This window comes from Rhinoderma darwinii, chromosome 3, assembly GCF_050947455.1.
Source record: "Rhinoderma darwinii isolate aRhiDar2 chromosome 3, aRhiDar2.hap1, whole genome shotgun sequence".
NCBI classification, from domain to species: Eukaryota; Metazoa; Chordata; class Amphibia; order Anura; family Rhinodermatidae; genus Rhinoderma; species Rhinoderma darwinii.
In genome coordinates this window covers 406,278,350-406,305,112 of record NC_134689.1, presented here as the reverse complement: position 1 = coordinate 406,305,112, position 26,763 = coordinate 406,278,350, and the positions used below count along the sequence as shown (strand labels likewise).

Genomic DNA, 26,763 nt, shown 5'->3' with positions numbered 1-26,763 from the left:
CTCTACCGTCCTGCCAGGATATTATTGGTATGGAGACAGACGGAAGTTTACCTTGTAACCGGAAGTATTTCAGTGGACCGTACAGGAGAGCGGCGGTGAGTAGTGTACGGAGCGGAGATAATGTCATATCACGTGGTTGTATGTATCTGAGGTGCGTGATAATATCCTGGTTATAAGGGGGGAGCGGAGAAGGAGCAGGGGGACGAGGGGCAGGTGACTGGGTGGGAATCGCTGTAATAACAATAAACACAGCACTGAGAATAATGACCACATCCTGTAATATCACGTACTGTACATTATAAGAATATTACAAGTCATTGTGGCCATTATAGGGTTACAGAATTCCTCATGGTCTGGGCTATATGACGCCTTCTAAACAGCTGCTGCAGAACCTCTCTTTGAAAAACAGTGAAAGCTTCATGTGAGTTATTGATGTGAAACGTCCTCTTGAAAACAAGTTCTGCAGCAGCTGAGGTTTGTATTATACTGTGTAGTCTCTAGTGCCCCCCATAACAGAGCCGTCTCCGGTGCCTCCCCCATAACAGAGCCGTCTCCGGTGCCTCCCCCATAACAGAGCCGTCTCCGGTGCCTCCCCCATAACAGAGCCGTCTCCGGTGCCTCCCCCATAACAGAGCCGTCTCCGGTGCCTCCCCCATAACAGAGCCGTCTCCGGTGCCTCCCCCATAACAGAGCCGTCTCCGGTGCCTCCCCCATAACAGAGCCGTCTCCGGTGCCTCCCCCATAACAGAGCCGTCTCCGGTGCCTCCCCCATAACAGAGCCGTCTCCGGTGCCTCCCCCATAACAGCGCCGCCTGCGGTGCCTCCCCCATAACAGCACCGCCTGCGGTGCCTCCCCCATAGCAGAGCCGTCTCCGGTGCCTCCCCCATAACAGAGCCGTCTCCGGTGCCTCCCCCATAACAGAGCCGCCTGCGGTGCCTCCCCCATAGCAGAGCCGTCTCCAGTGCCTCCCCCATAGCAGAGCCGTCTCCAGTGCCTCCCCCATAGCAGAGCCGTCTCCAGTGCCCCCCATAACAGAGCCGTCTCCGGTGCCCCCCATAACAGAGCCGTCTCCGGTGCCTCCCCCATAACAGAGCCGTCTCCGGTGCCTCCCCCATAACAGAGCCGTCTCCAGTGCCCCCATAACAGAGCCGCCTGCGGTGCCTCCCCCATAACAGAGCCGCCTGCGGTGCCTCCCCCATAACAGAGCCGCCTGCGGTGCCTCCCCCATAACAGAGCCGCCTGCGGTGCCTCCCCCATAACAGCGCCGCCTGCGGTGCCTCCCCCATAACAGCGCCGCCTGCGGTGCCTCCCCCATAGCAGAGCCGTCTCCGGTGCCTCCCCCATAACAGAGCCGTCTCCGGTGCCTCCCCCATAACAGAGCCGCCTGCGGTGCCTCCCCCATAGCAGAGCCGTCTCCGGTGCCCCCCATAACAGAGCCGTCTCCGGTGCCCCCCATAACAGAGCCGTCTCCGGTGCCTCCCCCATAACAGAGCCGCCTGCGGTGCCTCCCCCATAACAGAGCCGTCTGCGGTGCCCCCATAACAGAGCCGCCTGCGGTGCCTCCCCCATAACAGAGCCGCCTGCGGTGCCTCCCCCATAACAGAGCCGCCTGCGGTGCCTCCCCCATAACAGCATCGTCTACAATGTCCCCCATAACAGTCATCTATAGTGACTCCCCCATAACAGAGCTCTAGTCATACATAGGATAGAAGAGAATTCAGAACGTATCGCAGAACTGCCTAGTTATTTAGCAGCATTATGTACTAACAAAGTAACAGCCTTAGATGTAGTGCCAATAAAAGGTGTGGAGCCGTGACAACTTGTACATATAAGATGGGTATTGTCTATTAACCCCTTCCCGCCGGATCACGTATATATACGTCATTAAAATCGGTGGCTTACCGCCTTTTCACGTAAATATACGTCATGGAGATGAAGCTGGCTCAGGAGCTGAGCCAGCGACATCACCACCGGGTGACAGCTGTATGTTACAGCTGGCACCCTAAGGTATCGGCCAGGACCGGAGCTAGCATCCGATCCGACCGATTAACCCCTCACATGCTGCGTTCAATAGAGATCGCAGCATGTGAGGAGTTTATAGCCACCGGCACCCCAGCAACGTGATCACTGGGTTGCCGGTGGCTGCAAAGGCGATCGGAGGGCTAATGCTTACCTCCCGATCAGCCTGTAACGGAATCCTCCTATGCCCCGTCGTCGGCGGGGCCCAGGAGGCTTCCGGTAACATCGGCAAGATGGCGCCGGCTCAGCTTCCGGCTCAGAAGCTGAGCCGGCGTCATCAGCAGTGGGTGTCCGCTGTATGTTACAGCGGACACCCCGATCTATCGCCAGGAACCGGAGCTAGCTCTGATTCCTGGCATTAACCCCTTCGATGCAGCGATCCATTGTGATCGCTGCATCCTAGAGGTTTGTAGAAAATCGGCAGCCTTGCCATGCGATGGCAAGGCTGGCGACTGCTACCATGGCAACAGGAGCCCTAACAATGGACTCCTGTCTGCCATTACGTAAGCTGATTAGGCCCCGCCCAGAGGCGGAGCCTAATCGGCTTGCTGTCAGTGAACAACTGACAGTTCCAATACATTGCACTACATAGGTAGTGCAATGTATTAGAACATCAAACAAATAGTTGGACATTCAAGTCCCCTAGTGGGACTAAAGAAAAGTGTAAAAAAAAGTGTAAAAAAAGTAAAAATAAAAGTTGGAAAACATACAATAAAAGTTTCAAATAATAACACAAAACACAATCGCCCTTTTTCCCTTATAAGTCATTTATTATTGAAAAAAATAATAAAGCCATACATATTTGGTATCGCAGCGATCGTAACGACCTGAACTATAAAAATATTATGTTATTTATTCCGCACAGTGAACGCCGTAAAAAAAAAAACTCAAAAACACTGCCATAATTACTGTTTTTTTGGTCACTGTCTTCCAAAAATTGAAATAAAAAGTGATCAAAAAGTCGCATGTATCCAAAAATGGTACCGATAAAATCTATACCTCGTCTCGCAAAAAAAAACAAGCCCTCACACAGCTCCATCGACGAAAAAATGTAAAAGTTATGGCTCTCACAACTTGGCGACAGAAAAAATACATTCTCTTTCCAAAAGTAATTTTATTGTGCAAAAAGTTATAAAAAAGTTCTATAAATTTGGTATCGCCGGAATCGTACTGACCCGCAGAATAAAGGTAACATGTAGTTTATAACGTACGGTGAACGGTGTATATATAAAAAAAAGTGGCACAAGCTGGGCATGACATTTGACACTGAATTGGCATATCTAGGGAAACTATTTAATTTGTACCTTCCGCAGCGCAATCATTTATGGAAAAGATACGTGGGGTGAAAATGCTCACTACACCTCTTAATAAATGCCTTGAGGGGTGCAGTTTCCAAAATGGGGTCACTTCTCAGGGGTTTCTTTTATTATTTCACATCAAAGCCTCTGCAATTGTGAACCAATACTTTATAAGTCGCCAAATTAGGCCTCAATTTTACATGGTACTCTTTCACTCCTGAGCCCTGTCGAATGTCCAGGCAAAAGATTAGGGCCACATGTAGGGTGATTCTAAAACAGGGAAACACCGCATAATAATTGAGAGCTGTCTTGTTATGGTGGCACAAGCCGGGCACCACATATTGGCGTATCTAAGGAAAAATTCCCATTTTCATTCTCCCACATCGTGTGCACACGAATTTCTGCAAAACACCTGTGGGGTTAACATGCTCACTACACCCCTAGGTGAATACCTTGAGGGTGTTGTTTCCAAAATGGCGTCACTTCTGGGGGGGATCCACTGTTTTGGTCCCACATGGACTTTGCAAATGCAACATAGCGACCAGAAACCAAATGCAGCAAAATCTGTACACCAAAAGCAAATGGCGCTCCTTCCCTTCTGAGCCCTGCCGTGTGCCCAAACAGCATTTTACGACCACGTGTGGGGTATTGCCGTACTCCAGAGAAGTTGCTTTACAAGCGTTGGGGTTCTTTTTTTCCTTTATTTGTTGAGAAAATTAAAAATTTGGAGCTAAAGCTACGTCTTATTGAAGAAAAAGGATTTTTTTTATTTTCACTGCCCAATTCTAATAAAATCTGTGAAACACCTGTGGGGGCAAAATGCTCACTACACCCCTAGATGGATTCCTCAAGGGGTGTAGTTTTCTCAATGGAGTCACTTTTTTGGCGTTTTCACTGTTTTGGTACCTCAGGGGCTTTGCAAATGCGACATGGCCTCCACAAACCATTCCTGCTAAATTTGAGCTCCAAAAGCCAAATGGCGCTCTTTCCCTTCTAAGCTCCGCCGTGTGTCCAAACATCCGTTTATAACCACATGTGGGGTATTGTTTTACTCGGGAGAAATTGCTTTACAAATGTTGTGGTGCTTTTTCTCCTTTAGTCCTCGTGGAAATTAGAAAAAATTAGCTAAACCTACATAATCTTTGAAAGAATAACGATTTTTATTTTCACGGCCTACTTCCAATAATTTCTGCAAAAAACCTGCGGGGTCAAAATGCTCACTATACCCCTAGATAATTTCCTCAAGGGGTGTAGTTTCCAAAATGGGGTCACTTTTGGTGGATTTCCACTATTTTGGCACCGAAAGAGCCCTTGAAACCTGACATGGAGCCTAAAATATTTTCTAATAAAAAGGAGGCCCAAAATCCACTGGGTGCTCCTTTGCTTCTGAGGCCGGTGCTTCAGTCCATTACCACACTAGGGCCACATGTGGGATATTTCTAAAAACTGCAGAATCTGGGCAATAAATATTGAGTTGCATTTCTCTGGTAAAAACTTCTGTGTTACAAAAAAAATAGAATAAAGATGAATTTCTGCAAAAAAAAAATGAAATTTGAAAATTTCACCTCTACGTTGCTTTAATTCCTGTGAAACGTTTAAAGGGTTAAGAAACTTTCTAAATGCTGTTTTGAATACTTTGAGGGGTGAAGATTTTAAAATGGGGTGACTTTTTGGCGGTTTCTAATATATAAGGCCCTAAAAGCCGCTTCACAACTGAACTGGCCCCTGTAAAAATAGCCTTTTGAAATTTTCTTGAAAATGTGAGAAATTGCTGCTAAAGTTCTAAGCCTCGTAACGTCCTAGAAAAATAAAAGGATGTTCAAAAAACGATGCCAATCTAAAGTAGACATATGGGGGATGTTAATTAGCAACAATTTTGTGTGGTATAACTGCCTGTCTTACAAGCAGATACATTTACATTTAGAAAAATGCAAATTTTTGCAATTTTTCACCAAATTTTGGTGTTTTTCACTGGTAAATATTGAATTTATCGACCACATTTTTCCACTATCATAAAGTCCAATGTGTCACGAGAAAACAATCTCAGAATCACTTTGATAGGTAAAAGCGTTCCGGAGTTATTACCACATAAAGTGAAATATGTCAGATTTGAAAAAATGGGTCTGGTCCTGAAGGCCAAAATGAGCTTGGTCCTGAAGGGGTTAAAGAGGCTCTGTCACCACATTATAAATTCCCTATCTTGTACATGATGTGATCGGCGCTGTAATGTAGATTACACCAGTGTTTTTTATTTAGAAAAACGATCATTTTTGACGGAGTTATGACCTATTTTAGCTTTATGCTAATGAGTTTCTAAATGGACAACTGGGCGTGTTTTACTATATGACCAAGTGGGCGTTGTGGAGAGAAGTGTATGATGCTGACCAATCAGTGACCAATCAGCGTCATACACTTCTCCCCATTCATTTACACTGCACATAGTGATCTTACTAGATCACTATGTGCAGCCACATACACACACAGTAACGTTACTGCAGTGTCCTGACAGTGAATGTACATCACCTCCAGCCAGGACATGATGTCTATTCAGAATCCTGACACTTCTGATATTTACAGTAAGGCAAGCGTAATCTCGTTTGAAATGACAGTTTGCAGCGTAATCTCGCGAGATTACGCTTGCCTTGCTGTATATATCAAACAAACGCTACAGAAGTGTCAGGATTCTGAATACACATCCCGTCCTGGCTGGAGGTCAAGTATATTCATTGTCCGGACACTGCAGTAACGTTAATATGTTAGTAAGTGACTGCACATAGTGATCTAGCTAGATCACTATGTGCAGTGTAAATGAATGGGGAGAAGTGTATGACGCTGATTGGTCACTGATTGGTCAGCGTCATACACTCCTCTCCACAACGATCCACATTATTTACAAGATATGCCACTTATAATGTGGTGACAGAGCCCCTTTAAGTGATGCTCTGCAGAATTTGGTTATATTTTAGTCCTAATCTGTGCCGTCTGCTTTATCCTCCCAGGCTCTCCTGTCATGGCGGAGGGGAAGAAGATTGGTAACGCTGTCCTCCCCAGCGAGTCCATGAAAGTGATTGCAGAGTCTATAGGAGTCTCACAGATAGCAGAGGAGACCTGCCAGATGCTCACACAAGAAGTCAGCTTCAGGATCAAGGAGGTCTTCCAGGTCAGAGGTCATCACAATGGCTAGCACCCCATTATTCCCTGGTGCTGGAGTGCGGGGGTCTTGTTCCTTGGTGGAGTGCTGGGATCCTCTTGGTGCGGGGATCGATCCTCTTGGTGCTGGAGCGCGGGGGTCGATCCTCTTGGCGCTGGAGCGCGGGGGTCGATCCTCTTGGCGCTGGAGCGCGGGGGTCGATCCTCTTGGCGCTGGGGCAGCGGGGATCGATCCTCCTGGGGCGCGGGGGTCGATCCTCTTGGCGCTGGGGCAGCGGGGATCGATCCTCTTGGCGCTGGGGCAGCGGGGATCGATCCTCTTGGTGCTGGGACTCTTTTTTATTTTATAGAAAAATACAAAACATATCTACAAAATTCATAACTAAAAACAAAATCTTAGCAAAAAATACATTGCTGTATATATAACACCTGACCTGGCCCGATATACTCCTCTCATACAGCCACATTCACACCTTATCCAAAACAACAACAACTAGATTCTCAAAAAAGATAAAACCAAAAACTACATAACAAAACAATAGCAAAAAAGAACCTACTCCCACCCATGCCAACCAAAGCGCACAGAAACAATAACAATAAAACAAATAAGCAACTAACACCCCAAACAACAAAACACCCTTTTTTTTTTTTTTCCCTCTTGGTGCTGGGATCGATCCTCTTGGCGCGGGGGTCGATCCTCTTGGCGCTTGGGTGCGGGGGTCGATCCTCTTGGTGCTTGGGCGCGGGGATCGATCCTCTTGACCCTGCGGTGTGGGGATTGATCCTCTTGGCGCTGCGGTGTGGGGATTGATCCTCTTGGCGCTGGGGTGTGGGGATCGATCCTCTTGGCGCTGGGGTGTGGGGATCGATCCTCTTGACGCTGGGGTGTGGGGATCGATCCTCTTGGCGCTGGGGTGTGGGGATCGATCCTCTTGACGCTGGGGTGCGGGGATCGATCCTCTTGGCGCTGGGGTGCGGGGATCGATCCTCTTGGCGCGGGTTCGATCCTCTTGGTGCTGGAGCGCGGGGGTCGATCCTCTTGGCGCTGGAGCGCGGGGGTCGATCCTCTTGGCGCTGGAGCGCGGGGGTCGATCCTCTTGGCGCTGGAGCGCGGGGGTCGATCCTCTTGGCGCTGGAGCGCGGGGGTCGATCCTCTTGGCGCTGGAGCGCGGGGGTCGATCCTCTTGGCGCTGGGGCGCGGGGGTCGATCCTCTTGGCGCTGGGGCGTGGGGGTCAATCCTCTTGGCGCTGGGGCGCGGGGATCGATCCTCCTCGGGCGCGGGGGTCGATCCTCTTGGCGCTGGGGCGCGGGGGTCGATCCTCTTGGCGCTGGGGCGCGGGGGTCGATCCTCTTGGCGCGGGGGTCGATCCTCTTGGCGCTGGGGTGCGGGGATCGATCCTCTTGGCGCTGGGGTGCGGGGATCGATCCTCTTGGCGCGGGTTCGATCCTCTTGGTGCTGGAGCGCGGGGGTCGATCCTCTTGGCGCTGGAGCGCGGGGGTCGATCCTCTTGGCGCTGGAGCGCGGGGGTCGATCCTCTTGGCGCTGGGGCGCGGGGGTCGATCCTCTTGGCGCTGGGGCGCGGGGGTCGATCCTCTTGGCGCTGGAGCGCGGGGGTCGATCCTCTTGGCGCTGGGGCAGCGGGGATCGATCCTCTTGGCGCTGGGGCAGCGGGGATCGATCCTCTTGGCGCTGGGGCAGCGGGGATCGATCCTCTTGGCAATTGGGTGCGGGGGTCAATCCTCTTGCCGCTTGGGCGCGGGGATCAATCCTCTTGACCCTGCGGTGTGGGGATTGATCCTCTTGGCGCTGGGGTGTGGGGATCGATCCTCTTGGCGCTGGGGTGTGGGGATCGATCCTCTTGGCGCTGGGGTGTGGGGATCGATCCTCTTGGCGCTGGGGTGCGGGGATCGATCCTCTTGGCGCTGGGGTGCGGGGATCGATCCTCTTGGTGCTGGAGCGCGGGGGTCGATCCTCTTGGCGCTGGGGCGCGGGGGTCGATCCTCTTGGCGCTGGAGCGCGGGGGTCGATCCTCTTGGCGCTGGAGCGCGGGGGTCGATCCTCCTGGCGCTGGAGCGCGGGGGTCGATCCTCCTGGCGCTGGAGCGCGGGGGTCGATCCTCATGACCCTGGAGCGCGGGGGTCGATCCTCATGACCCTGCGGTGCGGGAATCGATCCCAATGGCCCTGCGGTGCGGGGATCGATCCTCTTGGCGCTGGGGTGCCGGGATCGATCCTCTTGGCGCTGGGGTGCCGGGATCGATCCTCTTGGCGCTGGGGTGCCGGGATCGATCCTCTTGGCGCTGGGGTGCCGGGATCGATCCTCTTGGCGCTGGGGTGCCGGGATCGATCCTCTTGGCGCTGGAGCGCGGGGATCGATCTTCTTGGCGCTGGAGCGCGGGGGTCGATCCTCTTGGCGCTGGAGCGCGGGGGGGTGCGGGGATCGATCCTCTTGGCGCTGGGGTGCCGGGATCGATCCTCTTGACGCTGGGGTGCCGGGATCGATCCTCTTGGCGCTGGGGTGCCGGGATCGATCCTCTTGGCGCTGGGGCGCGGGGATCGATCCTCTTGGCGCTGGGGCAGCGGGGATCGATCCTCTTGGCGCTGGGGCAGCGGGGATCGATCCTCTTGGCGCTGGGGCAGCGGGGATCGATCCTTTAGGCGCTGGGGCAGCGGGGATCGATCCTTTAGGCGCTGGGGCAGCGGGGATCGATCCTCTTGGCGCGGGGGTCGATCCTCTTGGCGCTTGGGCACGGGGATCGATCCTCTTGGCGCTGGGGCGTGGGTATCGATCCTCTTGACCCTGCGGTGTGGGGATCGATCCTCTTGGCGCTGGGGTGTGGGGATCGATCCTCTTGGCGCTGGGGTGTGGGGATCGATCCTCTTGGCGCTGGGGTGCGGGGATCGATCCTCTTGGCGCTGGGGCTCGGGGATCGATCCTCTTGGCGCTGGGGTGCGGGGATCGATCCTCTTGGCGCTGGGGTGCGGGGATCGATCCTCTTGGCGCTGGAGCGCGGGGGTCGATCCTCTTGGCGCTGGAGCGCGGGGGTCGATCCTCTTGGCGCTGGAGCGCGGGGGTCGATCCTCTTGGCGCTGGAGCGCGGGGGGTCGATCCTCCTGGGGCGCGGGGGTCGATCCTTTTGGCGCTGGAGCGCGGGGGTCGATCCTCTTGGCGCTGGAGCGTGGGGGTCGATCCTCCTGTCGCTGGGGCGCGGGGATCGATCCTCATGACCCTGCGGTGAGGGAATCGATCCCAATGGCCCTGCGGTGCGGGGATCGATCCTCTTATATTCTTGTATATAGGAGGCAGTGTTATAGTAGTTATATTCTTGTATATAGGGAGCAGAATTATAGTAGTTATGTTCTTGTATATAGGGGCAGTATTATAGTAGTTATATTCTTGTATATAGGAGGCAGTGTTATAGTAGTTATATTCTTGTATATAGGGGCAGTATTATAGTAGTTATATTCTTGCATATAGGAGTATTATAGTAGTTATATTCTTGTATATAGGGGCAGTATTATAGTAGTTATATTCTTGCATATAGGGGGCATTATTATAGTAGTTGTATTCTTCTACATAAGGGACAGTATTATAGTAGTTATATTCTTATATATAGGAGCAGTATTATAGTCGTTATATTCTTGTACATAGGGGGCAGTATTATAGTAGTTATATTCTTGTATATAGGTGGCAGTATTATAGTAGTTATATTCTTGCATATAGGAGCAGTATTATAGTAGTTATATTCTTGCATATAGGAGCAGTATTATAGTAGTTATATTCTTGTACATAGGGGGCAGTATTATAGTAGTTATATTCTTGTATATAGGGGCAGTATTATAGTAGTTATATTCTTGTATATAGGGGCAGTATTATAGTAGTTATATTCTTGTATATAGGGGGCAGTATTATAGTAGTTATATTCTTGTATATAGGGGGCAGTATTATAGTAGTTACATTCTTGTATATAGGAGGCAGTATTATAGTAGTTGTATTCTTCTACATAAGGGACAGTATTATAGTAGTTATATTCTTATATATAGGAGCAGTATTATAGTCGTTATATTCTTGTACATAGGGGGCAGTATTATAGTAGTTATATTCTTGTATATAGGTGGCAGTATTATAGTAGTTATATTCTTGTATATAGGGGCAGTATTATAGTAGTTATATTCTTGCATATAGGAGCAGTATTATAGTAGTTATATTCTTGCATATAGGAGCAGTATTATAGTAATTATATTCTTGTACATAGGGGGCAGTATTATAGTAGTTATATTCTTGTATATAGGGGGCAGTATTATAGTAGTTATATTCTTGTATATAGGGGGCAGTATTATAGTAGTTATATTCTAGTATATAGGGGGCAGTATTATAGTAGTTATATTCTTGTATATAGAGGGTAGTATTATAGTAGTTATAGTCTTGTATATAGGGGCAGTATTATAGTAGTTATATTCTTGTATATAGGAGCAGTATTATAGTAGTTATATTCTTGTATATAGGGGCAGTATTATAGTAGTTATATTCTTGTATATAGGGGGCAGTATTATAGTAGTTATATTGTATATAGGGGCAGTATTATAGTAGTTATATTCTTGTACATAGGGGGCAATATTATAGTAGTTATATTCTTGTATATAGGAGGCAGTATTATAGTAGTTATATTGTATATAGGGGCAGTATTATAGTAGTTATATTCTTGTACATAGGGGGCAATATTATAGTAGTTATATTCTTGTATATAGGAGGCAGTATTATAGTAGTTATATTCTTGTATATAGGGGGCAGTATTATAGTAGTTATATTCCTGTACATAGGGGGCAGTATTATAGTAGTTATATTCTTGTATATAGGAGCAGTATTATAGTAGTTATATTCTTGTATATAGGGGCAGTATTATAGTAGTTATATTCTTGTATATAGGGGGTCGATCCTCCTGGCACTGGAGCGCGGGGGTCGATCCTCATGACCCTGCGGTGTGGGAATCGATCCCAATGGCCCTGCGGTGCCGGGATCGATCCTCTTGGCGCTGGGGTGCCGGGATCGATCCACTTGGCGCTGGGGTGCCGGGATCGATCCTCTTGGCGCTGGAGCGCGGGGATCGATCCTCTTGGCGCTGGAGCGCGGGGGTCGATCCTCTTGGCGCTGGAGCGCGGGGGTCGATCCTCCTGGGGCGCGGGGATCGATCCTCATGACCCTGCGGTGTGGGAATCGATCCCAATGGCCCTGCGGTGCGGGGATCGATCCTCTTGGCGCTGGGGTGCGGGGATCGATCCTCTTGGCGCTGGGGTGCCGGGATCGATCCTCTTGGCGCTGGGGTGCCGGGATCGATCCTCTGTGCGCTTGGGTGCGGGGATCGATCCTCTTGGCGCTGGGGCAGCGGGGATCGATCCTCTTGGCGCTGGGGCAGCGGGGATCGATCCTCTTGGCGCTGGGGCAGCGGGGATCGATCCTCTAGGCGCTGGGGCAGCTGGGATCGATCCTCTTGGCGCGGGGGTCGATCCTCTTGGCGCTTGGGCACGGGGATCGATCCTCTTGGCGCTGGGGCGTGGGTATCGATCCTCTTGACCCTGCGGTGTGGGGATCGATCCTCTTGGCGCTGGGGTGTGGGGATCGATCCTCTTGGCGCTGGGGTGTGGGGATCGATCCTCTTGGCACTGGGGTGTCGGGATCGATCCTCTTGGCGCTGGGGTGCGGGGATCGATCCTCTTGGCGCTGGGGTGCGGGGATCGATCCTCTTGGCGCTGGGGCGCGGGGATCGATCCTCTTGGCGCTGGAGCGCGGGGGTCGATCCTCTTGGCGCTGGAGCGCGGGGGTCGATCCTCTTGGCGCTGGAGCGCGGGGGTCGATCCTCTTGGCGCTGGAGCGCGGGGGTCGATCCTCTTGGCGCTGGAGCGCGGGGGTCGATCCTCCTGGGGCGCGGGGGTCGATCCTCTTGGCGCTGGAGCGCGGGGGTCGATCCTCTTGGCGCTGGAGCGAGGGGGTCGATCCTCCTGTCGCTGGGGCGCGGGGATCGATCCTCATGACCCTGCGGTGAGGGAATCGATCCCAATGGCCCTGCGGTGCGGGGATCGATCCTCTTGGCGCTGGGGTGCGAGGATCGATCCTCTTGGCGCTGGGGTGCGAGGATCGATCCTCTTGGCGCTGGGGTGCCGGGATCGATCCTCTTGGCGCTGGGGTGCCGGGATCGATCCTCTTGGCGCTGGGGTGCCGGGATCGATCCTCTTGGCGCTGGGGTGCCAGGATCGATCCTCTTGGCGCTGGGGTGCCAGGATCGATCCTCTTGGCGCTGGGGTGTGGGGATCGATCCTCTTGGCGCTGGGGCAGCGGGGATCGATCCTCTTGGCGCTGGGGCAGCGGGGATCGATCCTCTTGGCGCTGGGGCAGCGGGGATCGATCCTCTAGGCGCTGGGGCAGCTGGGATCGATCCTCTTGGCGCGGGGGTCGATCCTCTTGGCGCTTGGGCACGGGGATCGATCCTCTTGGCGCTGGGGCGTGGGTATCGATCCTCTTGACCCTGCGGTGTGGGGATCGATCCTCTTGGCGCTGGGGTGTGGGGATCGATCCTCTTGGCGCTGGGGTGTGGGGATCGATCCTCTTGGCACTGGGGTGTCGGGATCGATCCTCTTGGCGCTGGGGTGCGGGGATCGATCCTCTTGGCGCTGGGGTGCGGGGATCGATCCTCTTGGCGCTGGGGCGCGGGGATCGATCCTCTTGGCGCTGGAGCGCGGGGGTCGATCCTCTTGGCGCTGGAGCGCGGGGGTCGATCCTCTTGGCGCTGGAGCGCGGGGGTCGATCCTCTTGGCGCTGGAGCGCGGGGGTCGATCCTCCTGGGGCGCGGGGGTCGATCCTCTTGGCGCTGGAGCGCGGGGGTCGATCCTCTTGGCGCTGGAGCGTGGGGGTCGATCCTCCTGTCGCTGGGGCGCGGGGATCGATCCTCATGACCCTGCGGTGAGGGAATCGATCCCAATGGCCCTGCGGTGCGGGGATCGATCCTCTTGGCGCTGGGGTGCGAGGATCGATCCTCTTGGCGCTGGGGTGCGAGGATCGATCCTCTTGGCGCTGGGGTGCCGGGATCGATCCTCTTGGCGCTGGGGTGCCGGGATCGATCCTCTTGGCGCTGGGGTGCCGGGATCGATCCTCTTGGCGCTGGGGTGCCGGGATCGATCCTCTTGGCGCTGGGGTGCCAGGATCGATCCTCTTGGCGCTGGGGTGCCAGGATCGATCCTCTTGGCGCTGGGGTGTGGGGAGCGATCCTCTTGGCGCTGGGGTGTGGGGATCGATCCTCTTGGCGCTGGGGTGTGGGGATCGATCCTCTTGGCGCGGGGTTCGATCCTCTTGGTGCTGGAGCGCGGGGGTCGATCCTCTTGTTGCTGGAGCGCGGGGGTCGATCCTCCTGGGGCGCGGGGGTCGATCCTCTTGGCGCTGGAGCACGGGGATCGATCCTCTTGGCGCGGGGGTCGATCCTCTTGGCGCTTGGGCACGGGGATCGATCCTCTTGGCGCTGGGGCGTGGGTATCGATCCTCTTGACCCTGCGGTGTGGGGATCGATCCTCTTGGCGCTGGGGTGTGGGGATCGATCCTCTTGGCGCTGGGGTGTGGGGATCGATCCTCTTGGCACTGGGGTGTGGGGATCGATCCTCTTGGCGCTGGGGTGCGGGGATCGATCCTCTTGGCGCTGGGGTGCGGGGATCGATCCTCTTGGCGCTGGGGCGCGGGGATCGATCCTCTTGGCGCTGGAGCGCGGGGGTCGATCCTCTTGGCGCTGGAGCGCGGGGGTCGATCCTCTTGGCGCTGGAGCGCGGGGGTCGATCCTCTTGGCGCTGGAGCGCGGGGGTCGATCCTCCTGGGGCGCGGGGGTCGATCCTCTTGGCGCTGGAGCGCGGGGGTCGATCCTCTTGGCGCTGGAGCGTGGGGGTCGATCCTCCTGTCGCTGGGGCGCGGGGATCGATCCTCATGACCCTGCGGTGAGGGAATCGATCCCAATGGCCCTGCGGTGCGGGGATCGATCCTCTTGGCGCTGGGGTGCGAGGATCGATCCTCTTGGCGCTGGGGTGCGAGGATCGATCCTCTTGGCGCTGGGGTGCCAGGATCGATCCTCTTGGCGCTGGGGTGCCGGGATCGATCCTCTTGGCGCTGGGGTGCCGGGATCGATCCTCTTGGCGCTGGGGTGCCAGGATCGATCCTCTTGGCGCTGGGGTGCCAGGATCGATCCTCTTGGCGCTGGGGTGTGGGGAGCGATCCTCTTGGCGCTGGGGTGTGGGGATCGATCCTCTTGGCGCTGGGGTGTGGGGATCGATCCTCTTGGCGCGGGGTTCGATCCTCTTGGTGCTGGAGCGCGGGGGTCGATCCTCTTGTTGCTGGAGCGCGGGGGTCGATCCTCCTGGGGCGCGGGGGTCGATCCTCTTGGCGCTGGAGCACGGGGGTCGATCCTCCTGGCGCTGGGGTGCAGGGATCGATCCTGTTGGCGCTGGGGTCCGGGGATCGATCCTCTTGGAGCTGGGGTGCGGGGATCGATCCTCTTGGAGCTGGGGTGCGGGGATCGATCCTCTTGGCGCGGGGGTCGATCCTCTTGGCGCGGGGGTCGATCCTCTTGGCGCGGGGGTCGATCCTCTTGGCGCGGGGGTCGATCCTCTTGGCGCTGGGGTGCGGGGATCGATCCTCTTGGCGCTGGGATGCGGGGATCGATCCTCTTGGTGCTGCAGTGCGGGGATCCTCTTGTCGGCGGAGTGCTTATTACAGTGTTCCCCACCCCCACAGTCCTCCTTCCCTCGCTACCCTGTACCAGACTGCAGTATTTCTTTCGTGCCCCAGCGCTGATCTTCACGGTCTCTCTCCTTGTCCAGGACGCTATGAAGTTCATGCATGTCGGCAAGAGACAGAAACTCACCCCCAACGACATTGACGCTGCCCTCAAGCTGAAGAACGTGGAGGTAAGGAAGGACATGGCATTAATGAAGCTGGGGCTCGTTTTGGGCGCTGGACACCTATTCACCATGTCCAGGTCACCCCATCCCAGCGGAGTACTGTGGACGGCTCCATTATAAAGTATCACGTTTTTACTTTTACTAAATGACGCTGTCTCTACCCACCCCCGACAGCCGATATACGGATTCCACGCCAAGGAGTTCCTGCCCTTCCGCTTTGCCAGCGGGGGAGGCCGTGAGCTGCACTTCTATGAGGAGAAAGAAGTGGACCTGTGTGATATAATAAGCACCCCGCTGCCCCGTGTGCCCCTCGATGTGTCCTTAAAAGGTGAGTAACACAAAGATTTGCGCATCTTTCGCTGTCATTCGCGTCACCGCTCTTTCTTATAAGAACGCTCCATCCTGGTGATGTCATCAGCTCCACGTGGAGGAAATACAAGACACCGTTTTAACCTTGTAGTTTTGTTGGGTGGGATATCGGGAAGTGAGATTACCTGGCTCCATGTTCCATCTCCCCCTAGTGGAAGACAATATGTATAACTGGTGGACCTGCTTGTATATATGGGGTAATCTCACAATAGACATTGATGGCATATCGCTAGAACCGTGATGCTGCATGGTCGCCACAAAATAGTTATCTGTCAGATCCCCTAATGCTATTGAGTGTAATTGCTGGACTGGATCACATGATCCCTTTCAGCCAGTCAGCGGCTCTGAAAAGCATCATGTGACATACACTTCATGACTCATTAGAAAGAGATCACATAATCCTTTTCAGAGCTGCCTACTGGTTGAGGGGGGTCAGGTGACACACCAGGAACTTTTTTCTCTTCAGCCCCTCTCTCTCTTTCTCTTGGGGGGGGGGGGGGGGGGTTTGTGGTTGTAATTGCACCCATGACTATATCTCTGGGTATCACACTGATGTTAATATGGTCTATTAGAGTGGGTACGTTCTGTGCTGTGTACATTATACGGTCCCATAAACGTGTTTTTATCTTGTAGCTCACTGGCTGAGTATAGAAGGAGTGCAGCCGGCCATCCCGGAGAACCCTCCACCAGGTGAGAAGTCTTCTCCGCCCTCATCACATGCTCCTTCATACGTTGGGTCTTCTTTCCCTTTTGTTTCATTATTATCACTTTCTCTCCAGTTCCAAAGGAGCAGCAGAAGATCGAGGCCACCGAGCCATTGAAGGCTGCAAAACCGGGGCAGGAGGAAGCGGGAGGTCTGAAAGGGAAAGGTCAGGGGGCCAATGCCGTGGATGGAAAAGGTGAGCGTCCCGCGGACAGGCGTGATCTTCTGTGTTATTACTTGTTACCCAGTCATTAATATGGGACCCGCGTCTCTGTTCTGTCCAGGTAAGGAGAAGAAGAACACCATAATAGAGGGCACTCCTCTGAAGCTGAAGCCCCGCAGCATCCACGAGCTGTCTGTGGAGCAGCAGCTGTACTACAAGGAGATCACAGAGGCTTGTGTCGGCTCCTGCGAAGCCAAAAGAGCGGTATGTAGCCATACAGGGACGCGTCCGCACATGTATACGTATATGGGGTCTCATTTGTGCTTCTTCTATAGGAAGCCCTGCAGAGCATTGCCACTGACCCCGGCCTGTATCAGATGCTGCCACGGTTTAGCACCTTCATTTCAGAAGGGGTGAGTATAGGAGTTGGGGATATTTGGGGCACATGGGAAATTGTCCTTGCTGTGAACCTTCCCACTGAGTCGCTATGCTTAGCCTGGTCTTTCCTGGGGTTCAAATAGTCATAGACCTACAAAGCCGCAGAAAGATATTGTCAGAAATAAAGCCAAGCACTCAAGCCGAAAAAAAATCATATAGAAATGTATATATTTCTTCATTCGCAAAATTACTATAGAGTGCCAGTCCATAGTATGAAAAATAGAGTGCATACATTATACCCACCCCAAGGACTCGCTGGCCAGTAAATATAATGTACAATAATAATCTATATAATGTACAAGACACAGGACGTGCAGTTCATCTATACGTAGCCCAGCTATAGATTCATAATACAAAAATATGATATCAAATATTTAAATACACAGAGAAATAACCAGATCGATTAATAAAAAGAACAACTTCTTAATATGGTTTCTTTCAATTTCTCACCAATCTTAAGATCTCTACTTGCTGTCAGTAAATGGAATCATGTCATCAGTGTTGGTGTATTTACTGCCAGATGTGTTTTCTGCTCAGGTGCGCGTCAATGTCGTCCAGAATAACCTGGCCTTGCTCATATATCTCATGAGGATGGTGAAGGCTCTGATGGACAACCCCACCCTCTACCTGGAGAAATATGTAAGTATGGAGAGTCTCATATCAAGCATGGTCCGTCCTGTGTCTTATATGAGCTGCGGACTAATAATATATGGGTCATGGTTAAATGCCGCCCCTATTCACCTATCCTGTAGCTTCATGAACTGATCCCGGCAGTGATGACCTGTATCGTCAGTCGGCAGCTGTGTCTCCGTCCGGATGTGGACAATCACTGGGCTCTGCGGGATTTCGCTGCCCGGCTTATAGCGCAGATCTGCAAGAACTTCAGCACGACCACCAACAACATCCAATCACGGATAACCAAGACGTTCACCAAGGTGAGAGAGTCATAAATGTGAGATATGAATCTAATAGCAGATATATGTATACAGACACTGTGCGGATGTCAATACCCTAATTCTATAATCCTTTATAGGGTATACATGTTTTAAGAGTTTGTATACCTACTATAATTCTGCCCCTTATGTACCAAAATATTACTATTATAATACTTCTCCTATGTACAAGAATATAACTACTATAATACTGCCCCCTATGTACAAGAATATAACTACTATAATACTGCTCCCTATGTACAAGAATATAACTACTATAGTACTGCCTCCTATATACTACTATAACTACTATAATACTGCTCCTATATACAAGCATATAACTACTATAATACTGCTCCCTATATACAAGAATATAACTACTATAATACTACCCTCTATATACAAGAATATAACTACTATAATACTGCCCCCTATATACAAGAATATAACTACTATAATACTGCACCTATATACAAGAATATAACTACTATAATACTGCCCCTATATACAAGAATATAACTACTATAATACTGCCCCTATATACAAGAATATAACTACTATAATACTGCCCCCTATATACAAGAATATAACTACTATAATACTGCCCCCTATATACAAGCATATAACTACTATAATACTGTTCCTATATACAAGAATATAACTACTATAATACTGCCTCCTATGTACAAGAATATAACTACTATAATACTGCCTTCTATATACAAGAATATAACTACTATAATACTGCTCCTATATACAAGAATATAACTACTATAATACTGCCCCTATATACAAGAATATAACTACTATAATACTGCCCCCGATATACAAGAATATAACTACTATAATACTGCCTCCTATATACAAGAATATAACTACTATAATTCTGCTCCCTATATACAAGAATATAACTACTATAACACTGCCTCCTATGTACAAGAATATAACTACTATAATACTGCTCCTATATACAAGAATATAACTACTATAATACTGCTCCTATATACAAGAATATAACTACTATAATACTGCCCCCTATATACAAGAATATAACTACTATAATACTGCCTCCTATGTACAAGAATATAACTACTATAATACTGCCTCTTATGTACAAGAACATAACTACTATAATACTGCCCCCTATATACAAGAATATAACTACTATAACACTGCCTCCTATATACAAGAATATAACTACTATAATACTGCTCCCTATATACAAGAATATAACTAGTATAATTCTGCTCCCTATATACAAGAATATAACTACTATAACACTGCCTCCTATATACAAGAACATAACTAGTATAATTCTGCTCCCTATATACAAGAATATAACTACTATAACACTGCCTCCTATATACAAGAATATAACTACTATAATACTGCCCCCTATATACAAGAATATAACGACTATAACACTGCCTCCTATATACAAGAATGTAACTACTATAATACTGCTCCCTATATACAAGAATATAACTACTATAACACTGCCTCCTATATACAAGAACATAACTACTATAATACAGCCTCCTATATACAATATAACTACTATAATACTGCCCCTATATACAAGAATATAACTACTATAATACTGCTCCTATATACAAGAATATAACTACTATAATACTGCCCTATATACAAGAATATAACTACTATAATACTGCCCCCTATATACAAGAATATAACTACTATAATACTGCTCCTATATACAAGAATATAACTACTATAACACTGCCCCCTATATACAAGAATATAACTACTATAATACTGCTCCTATATACAAGAATATAACTACTATAATACTGCCCCTATATACAAGAATATAACTACTATAATACTGCTCATATATACAAGAATATAACTACTATAACACTGCCTCCTATGTACAAGAATATAACTACTATAATACTGCCCCCTATATACAAGAATATAACTACTATAACACTGCCTCCTATATACAAGAATGTAAATACTATAATACTGCTCCCTATATACAAGAATATAACTACTATAACACTGCCTCCTATATACAAGAACGTAACTACTATAATTCTGCTCCCTATATACAAGAATATAACTACTATAACACTGCCTCCTATATACAAGAACATAACTACTATAATTCTGCTCCCTATATACAAGAATATAACTATTATAATACTGCCTCCTATGTACAAGAATATAACTACTATAATACTGCCTCCTATATACAAGAATATAACTACTATAATACTTCTCCTATATGCAACAATATAACTACTATAATACTGCCACTATATACAATAATATAACTACTATAATACTGCTCCCTATATACAAGAATATAACTACTATAACACTGCCTCCTATGTACAAGAATGTAACTACTATAATACTCCTCCTATATACAAGAATATAACTACTATAATACTGTCCCTATATACAAGAATATAACTACTATAATACTGCCCCCTATATACAAGAATATAACTACTATAATACTGCCTCCTATATACAAGAATATAACTACTATAATACTTCTCCTATATGCAAGAATATAACTACTATAATACTGCCACTATATACAAGAATATAACTACTATAATACTGCTCCCTATATACAAGAATATAACTACTATAATACAGCTCCCTATATACAAGAATATAACTACTATAATACTGCCCCTATATACAAGAATATAACTACTATAATACTGCCCCTATATACAAGAATATAACTACTATAATGCCGCTCCTATATACAAGAATATAACTACTATAATACTGCTCCTCTATACAAGAATATAACTACTATAATACTGCCCCCTATATACAAGAATATAACTACTATAATACTGCTCCTCTATACAAGAATGTAACTACTATAACACTGCCTCCTATATACACGAATGTAACTACTATAATACTGCCCCTATATACAAGAACATAACTACTATAATTCCGCTCCCTATATACAAGAATATAACTACTATAACACTGCCTCCTATATACAAGAATATAACTACTATAATAATCCTATATGCAAGAATATAACTACTATAATACTGCCCCTATATACAAGAATATAACTACTATAATAATGCCCCTATATACAAAAATATAACTACTATAATACTGCTCCTATATACAAGAATATAACTACTATAATACTGCCCCTATATACAAGAATATAACTATTATAATACTGCCCCCTATGTACAAGAATATGACTACTATAATACTGCCTCCTATATACAAGAATATAACTACTATATTACTGCCCCCTATATACAAGAATATAACTACTATAATACTGCTCCTTTATACAAGAATATAACTACTATAATACTGCCCCCTATGTACAAGAATATAACTAATATAATACTGCCTTTATGTACAAGAATGTAACTACTATAATACTGCCCCTATATGCAAGAATATAACTACTATAATACTGCCCCTATGTACAAGAATATAACTACTATACTACTGCCCCCTATATACAAGAATATAACTACTATAATACTGCCTCCTGTGGAGAAGAATATAACTACTATAATACTGCCTCCTATATACAAGAATATAACTACTATAATACTGCCCCTATGTACAAGAATATAACTACTATAATACTGCCCCCTATATACAAGAACATAACTACTATAATACTGCCTCCTATATACAAGAATATAACTACTATAATACTGCCCCCTATATACAAGAATATAACTACTATAATACTGCCTCCTATATACAAGAATATAACTACTATAATACTGCCCCTATGTACAAGAATATAACTACTATAATACTGCCCCCTATATACAAGAACATAACTACAATAATACTGCCTCCTATATACAAGAATATAACTACTATAATACTGCCCCTATGTACAAGAATATAACTACTATACTACTGCCCCCTATATACAAGAATATAACTACTATAATACTGCCTCCTGTGGAGAAGAATATAACTTCTATAATACTGCCCCTATGTACAAGAATATAACTACTATAATACTGCCCCTATGTACAAGAATATAACTACTATAATACTGCCCCTATATACAAGAATATAACTACTATAATACTGCCCCCTTTATACAAGAATATAACTACTATAATACTGCCCCCTATATACAAGAATATGACTACTATAATACTGCTCCTATATACAAAAATATAACTACTATAATACTGCCCCCTATGTACAAGAATATAACTACTATAATACTGCCCCCTATATACAAGAATATAACTACTATAATACTGCTCCTATATACAAGAATATAACTACTATAATACTGCCTCCTGTGGAGAAGAATATAACTACTATAATACTGCCTCCTATATACAAGAATATAACTACTATAATACTGCCCCTATATACAAGAATATAACTACTATAATACTGCCTCCTATGTACAAGAATATAACTACTATAATACTGCTCCCTATATACAAGAATATAACTACTATAATACTGCCCCCTATGTACAAGAATATAACTACTATAATACTGCTCCTATATACAAGAATATAACTACTATAATACTGCTCCTATATACAAGAATATAACTACTATAATACTGCCTCCTATATACAAGAATATAACTACTATAATACTGCCCCTATATACAAGAATATAATTACTATAATGCTGCCCCTATATACAAGAATATAACTACTATAATACTGTTCCTATATACAAGAATATAACTACTATAATACTGTCCCTATACACAAGAATATAACTACTATAATACTGCTCCTATATACAAGAATATAACTACTATAATACTGCCCCTATATACAAGAATATAACTACTATAATACTGCCCCCTATATACAAGAATACAACTACTATAATACTGCCACCTATATACAAGAATATAACTACTACAATACTGCCCCTATATACAAGAATATAACTACTATAATACTGCTCCTGCGTACAAGTATATAACTACTATAATACTGCTCCTATATACAAGAATATAACTACTATAATACTGTCCCTATACACAAGAATATAACTACTATAATACTGCTCCTATATACAAGAATATAACTACTATAATACTGCCCCTATATACAAGAATATAACTACTATAATACTGCCCCCTATATACAAGAATACAACTACTATAATACTGCCACCTATATACAAGAATATAACTACTACAATACTGCCCCTATATACAAGAATATAACTACTACAATACCGCCTCCTGTTGAGAAGAATATAACTATTGGCTGCCTCCTCTCCATCCCTGACATTACTACTATTTGCCTCCTCTTGAATAGAGTTGGGTTGATGACCGCACTCCTTGGACTACACGATATGGATCTATTGCTGGCCTGGCAGAGCTGGGGCCTGATGTGAGTTTTGGGAAGATTATACAGTGGGGGATGGGTTATGTTGGGAGAGTCGTAGCTAATTATTATTATTTTTTTAATAAGGTAATTAAAACTCTCATCGTTCCGCGCCTGCATGTGGAGGGAGAGAGACTCCGCAACGTTGTGGAGGGGCCAGTGCTATCCAACATCGATAAGATTGGAGCAGACCACGTGCAGAGCCTCCTGCTGGTAATACGCAGTACTGCAGTGCTGTTTTTTTTATATAATACATGCATGTGGCTGTGATTCTCTACTTCTTCCGTACGCAGTACCATTACTACGTATCCTGAACATATAGACTTAAGAGTTTCTGCTACCGGTGTCAACCTGTAGGGGGCAATTGGTATACCCCTCTATGTGTCTTCTTTTGAGGTTGATATGAGGTGCATACAGATCAGCCCCCTAGTGGTGGCAACTGGCTTCCACATTGCTTTGGCGCTGTATTACTTATTAGAAAGGTTTGCATTTTGACTAAGTTGTCTTCCTGCAGAAGCATACTGCCCCAGTTTTGGTGAAACTGCGCTCTCCCCCTGACATTCCTGAATCATACCGCACAGATTACGGGTTTTTGGGCCCTACGCTGTGCTCCCATGTTATGAAGGCCAGAGCTCAGAGCGCGTTACAAGGGCCACAGGTCAACCGGACCACCCTGACGGTGACTCAGGTAATTCTAAGTATTATGACAGTATTTATAGTAACTCTCTGGGAATAGCATGTGACCTGGGATCGCTACACTATGGACTAATGGTTAATTTTTTGTGTTTTCTCTCATCCCCATCTTTGTGACCTCTCTCTCAGCCACGTCCCACTTTAACTCTCTCTCAGACAGCCTCGGGCTCCATCACGCAATCTTCTCGTCCACCAGGAATAATTAAGATGCCTGGGTCCTTGACTGGGTCTTTGACTTTGCCAGTACAGACCTTAGTGAGTGCCCGTTCTGCAACTCCCACCCAGCCGTCACCACCACCCACCAAGTACATTGTGGTGTCTTCAGCCGGGAGCAGCGGGACCCAGGTAACTCCACATCATCTCTTTATTGTTTCTAATTGTCCATCTCCAGCAAATACTCATCTCTGTTCCATACTTCTTTGTTGTGCTGTATGTTCCTCTGCTCTCACCATCTTCATCCTCTTTTATCTTCTGTGTCTTCCATTCTCCCTTTTCTCACTCTGGCCCTACTGATCCATTCCTTACACTGTTCTCCCCTTCAGTGCTTCCCTAGGTATTTAATGTACCCATAGGCTCAGACTGCACCCACTAATCCCTTTCTGTTGGATAGCTCTCCATTCCCTTTTAGCCTCTCCCATGGCTAGCTCTGCATATACTTTCAGTCCCTCGCTGGACTAGCTCTGCATTCCTTTTCTGCCCGCTCTGCATTCTCTCTCTGTCCGCTTTGCTTTCCCGCTCGGCTCTTCCCTTGGCTCGCTCTGCATTTTCCTTCCTTGGCGCACTCTGCTTCTCCTCTCGTCTCCTCCCATGGCTCACTCTGCACTCCCTCGGCTCCTTCCTTGGCTCGCTCTGCATTCTCTTTGGGCTTCTCTCTTGGCTCGCTCTGCTTTCCCTTTCACTCTGCTTCCCTTGCTCACTCTACTTCCCCTCTCGGCTTCTCCCTTGTCTCGCTGTGCTTTCCCTCTCGGCTGCTCCCTTGGCTCGCTCTGCATTCCCTCTCGACTGCTCCCTTGGCTCTCTCTGCATTCCCTTTCGACTGCTCCCTTAGCTCGCTCTGCATTCCCTCTCGACTGCTCCCTTGGCTCTCTCTGCATTCCCTCTCGGCTGCTCCCTTGGCTCGCTCTGCATTCACTTTCGGCTTCTCCGTTGGCTCGCTCTGCATTCTCTTTCGGCTTCTCCCTTAGCTCGCTCTGCATTCCTTCGGCTTCTCCCTTAGCTCGCTCTGCATTTTCTCTTGGCTCCTCCCTTGCCTCGCTCTGCATTCATTCTCGGCTCCTCTCTTCGCTCGCTCTGCACTCCCTCTCGGCTCCTCCCTTGGCTCGCTCTGCATTCTCTTTCTGCTTCTCCCTTGGCTCAATCTGCTTTCCCTCTCGGCTTCTCCCTTGGCGCTCTTGGCTTTCATGTGCTGACTTACTGTCTTCATTTTTCGTTCCTTTTCCGTTTCTGCTTCATCCTTGCTTTTCTATTATGCACAATTGCTGTTATTTCACCCTTCCTCTTCCAGTTTATGATTCCTCCTCCTCCGTAGATGTGTTGGCTCCTTGGTCTTCACTTCTCTTAATTACTCACTGTGTCTTTTTATTTTTTTTTGCAGGTTCTCACATCTTCCAGCGGCCCCTCCCCCTCCTGCCCCCCAGGTGTCCAACCCATTGTCAAGCTAGTGTCAGGAGGTCAGAACAGTGGTGTTGGTTCCACCACCGGGGGCAGTAGTGGAATGCAGAAATACATAGTTGTGTCTCTTCCGCCTGCAGGAGAAAGCAAGACCCCTCAACCGTCCCCTCCCCCTTCTATAGAGACCTCTAACTTCTGACCGAGACTTTTTTTTATGCGTGTATGGTGTATGACTGCAGGCGTGATTGGCTGTGCAAGTGTAGTAATGTTCACTGTGTCTGTGCATTGCAACTTGTTTATTTTGTGTAAAACAATAGATATAAACATTTTGTTAATAAAATTGTAAAAACATAAAGTGGTTTTCACATTTCTTCCTCCACACACCTGGAAAAAAAAAATCCAGAAACACCCACCCATGCTAGGTGAAGTCACCTTGCCAAAAACTATCTCTGAATTTCTGATGTCCCTTAGAAGGTTTTCTAGAGTGAAATTTAATATTCAAATGGCATTGAATGGTTAATGTCAATATACGTAGGGATTTTAAGATCCCTGGTGGTCTAGGGCAGAAAGGGGGTTCATTTTAGGATTACTAGTGGAGGGGTTATTCACCTCTCCAGGATCCATCGGCTCTCCTAGGTTTTTTTGTAATTATTTTGCTGGAAGTAAACCTCCGAGGTTACAGGTAATTGCTCTGATAACTACGTATCACATAGTGAGGTGGGACCAGATCACATCTATCAAAAGCAATAGTTCTAGAGATAATTCTAAATTGTATGCAGTTTGCTGGAGAGCCACAAACGTGCAAGGCACAGGAGAGGCTGCAGCTGTGCCCTGTACAGCAGCATGCATGTCACTGGCAGCGAGCCCAGTTCAGGAAGGGGCAGAGATGATTAGTTGGAAATAATCATACATCACCTTCCAGTTATCGCCACTTGTCGCAAACTGAGAGGGACAGAATCCTTGAACTGAGAGACCTTGGTTTATCACCCCGGCAGATCACTACGTGCCTAGGCCAAGATGTCAGCACCGTTCAATGTTGTGTGTCCCGGAGGTTGGGAGAACAATGAATGGGAATGACAACAAGA

At 47.9% G+C, this 26,763-nt stretch overlaps 1 protein-coding gene across 3 annotated transcripts; it reads left to right on the top strand.

Moving 5' to 3' along the window:
- Window positions 1–26,033, top strand: TAF6 (TATA-box binding protein associated factor 6). Of its 3 annotated transcripts, none has more exons than XM_075859200.1 (15): window positions 1–95; window positions 6,318–6,478; window positions 15,320–15,406; window positions 15,575–15,728; window positions 16,403–16,459; window positions 16,549–16,668; window positions 16,757–16,899; window positions 16,971–17,048; window positions 17,611–17,712; window positions 17,826–18,008; window positions 23,306–23,380; window positions 23,462–23,587; window positions 23,892–24,062; window positions 24,197–24,412; window positions 25,662–26,033. In XM_075859200.1, exons 2-15 carry the CDS (start codon window positions 6,329–6,331, stop codon window positions 25,875–25,877), a joined length of 1,878 nt encoding a protein of 625 aa, XP_075715315.1. In that variant the 5' UTR covers window positions 1–95; window positions 6,318–6,328; the 3' UTR covers window positions 25,878–26,033. The 3 variants fall into 3 exon arrangements, with proteins under 3 accessions (XP_075715315.1, XP_075715313.1, XP_075715314.1); XM_075859198.1 differs by having other exon boundaries at window positions 23,889–24,062; XM_075859199.1 differs by having other exon boundaries at window positions 80–151; window positions 23,889–24,062.
- The last annotated feature ends 730 nt before the right edge of the window (window positions 26,034–26,763 follow it).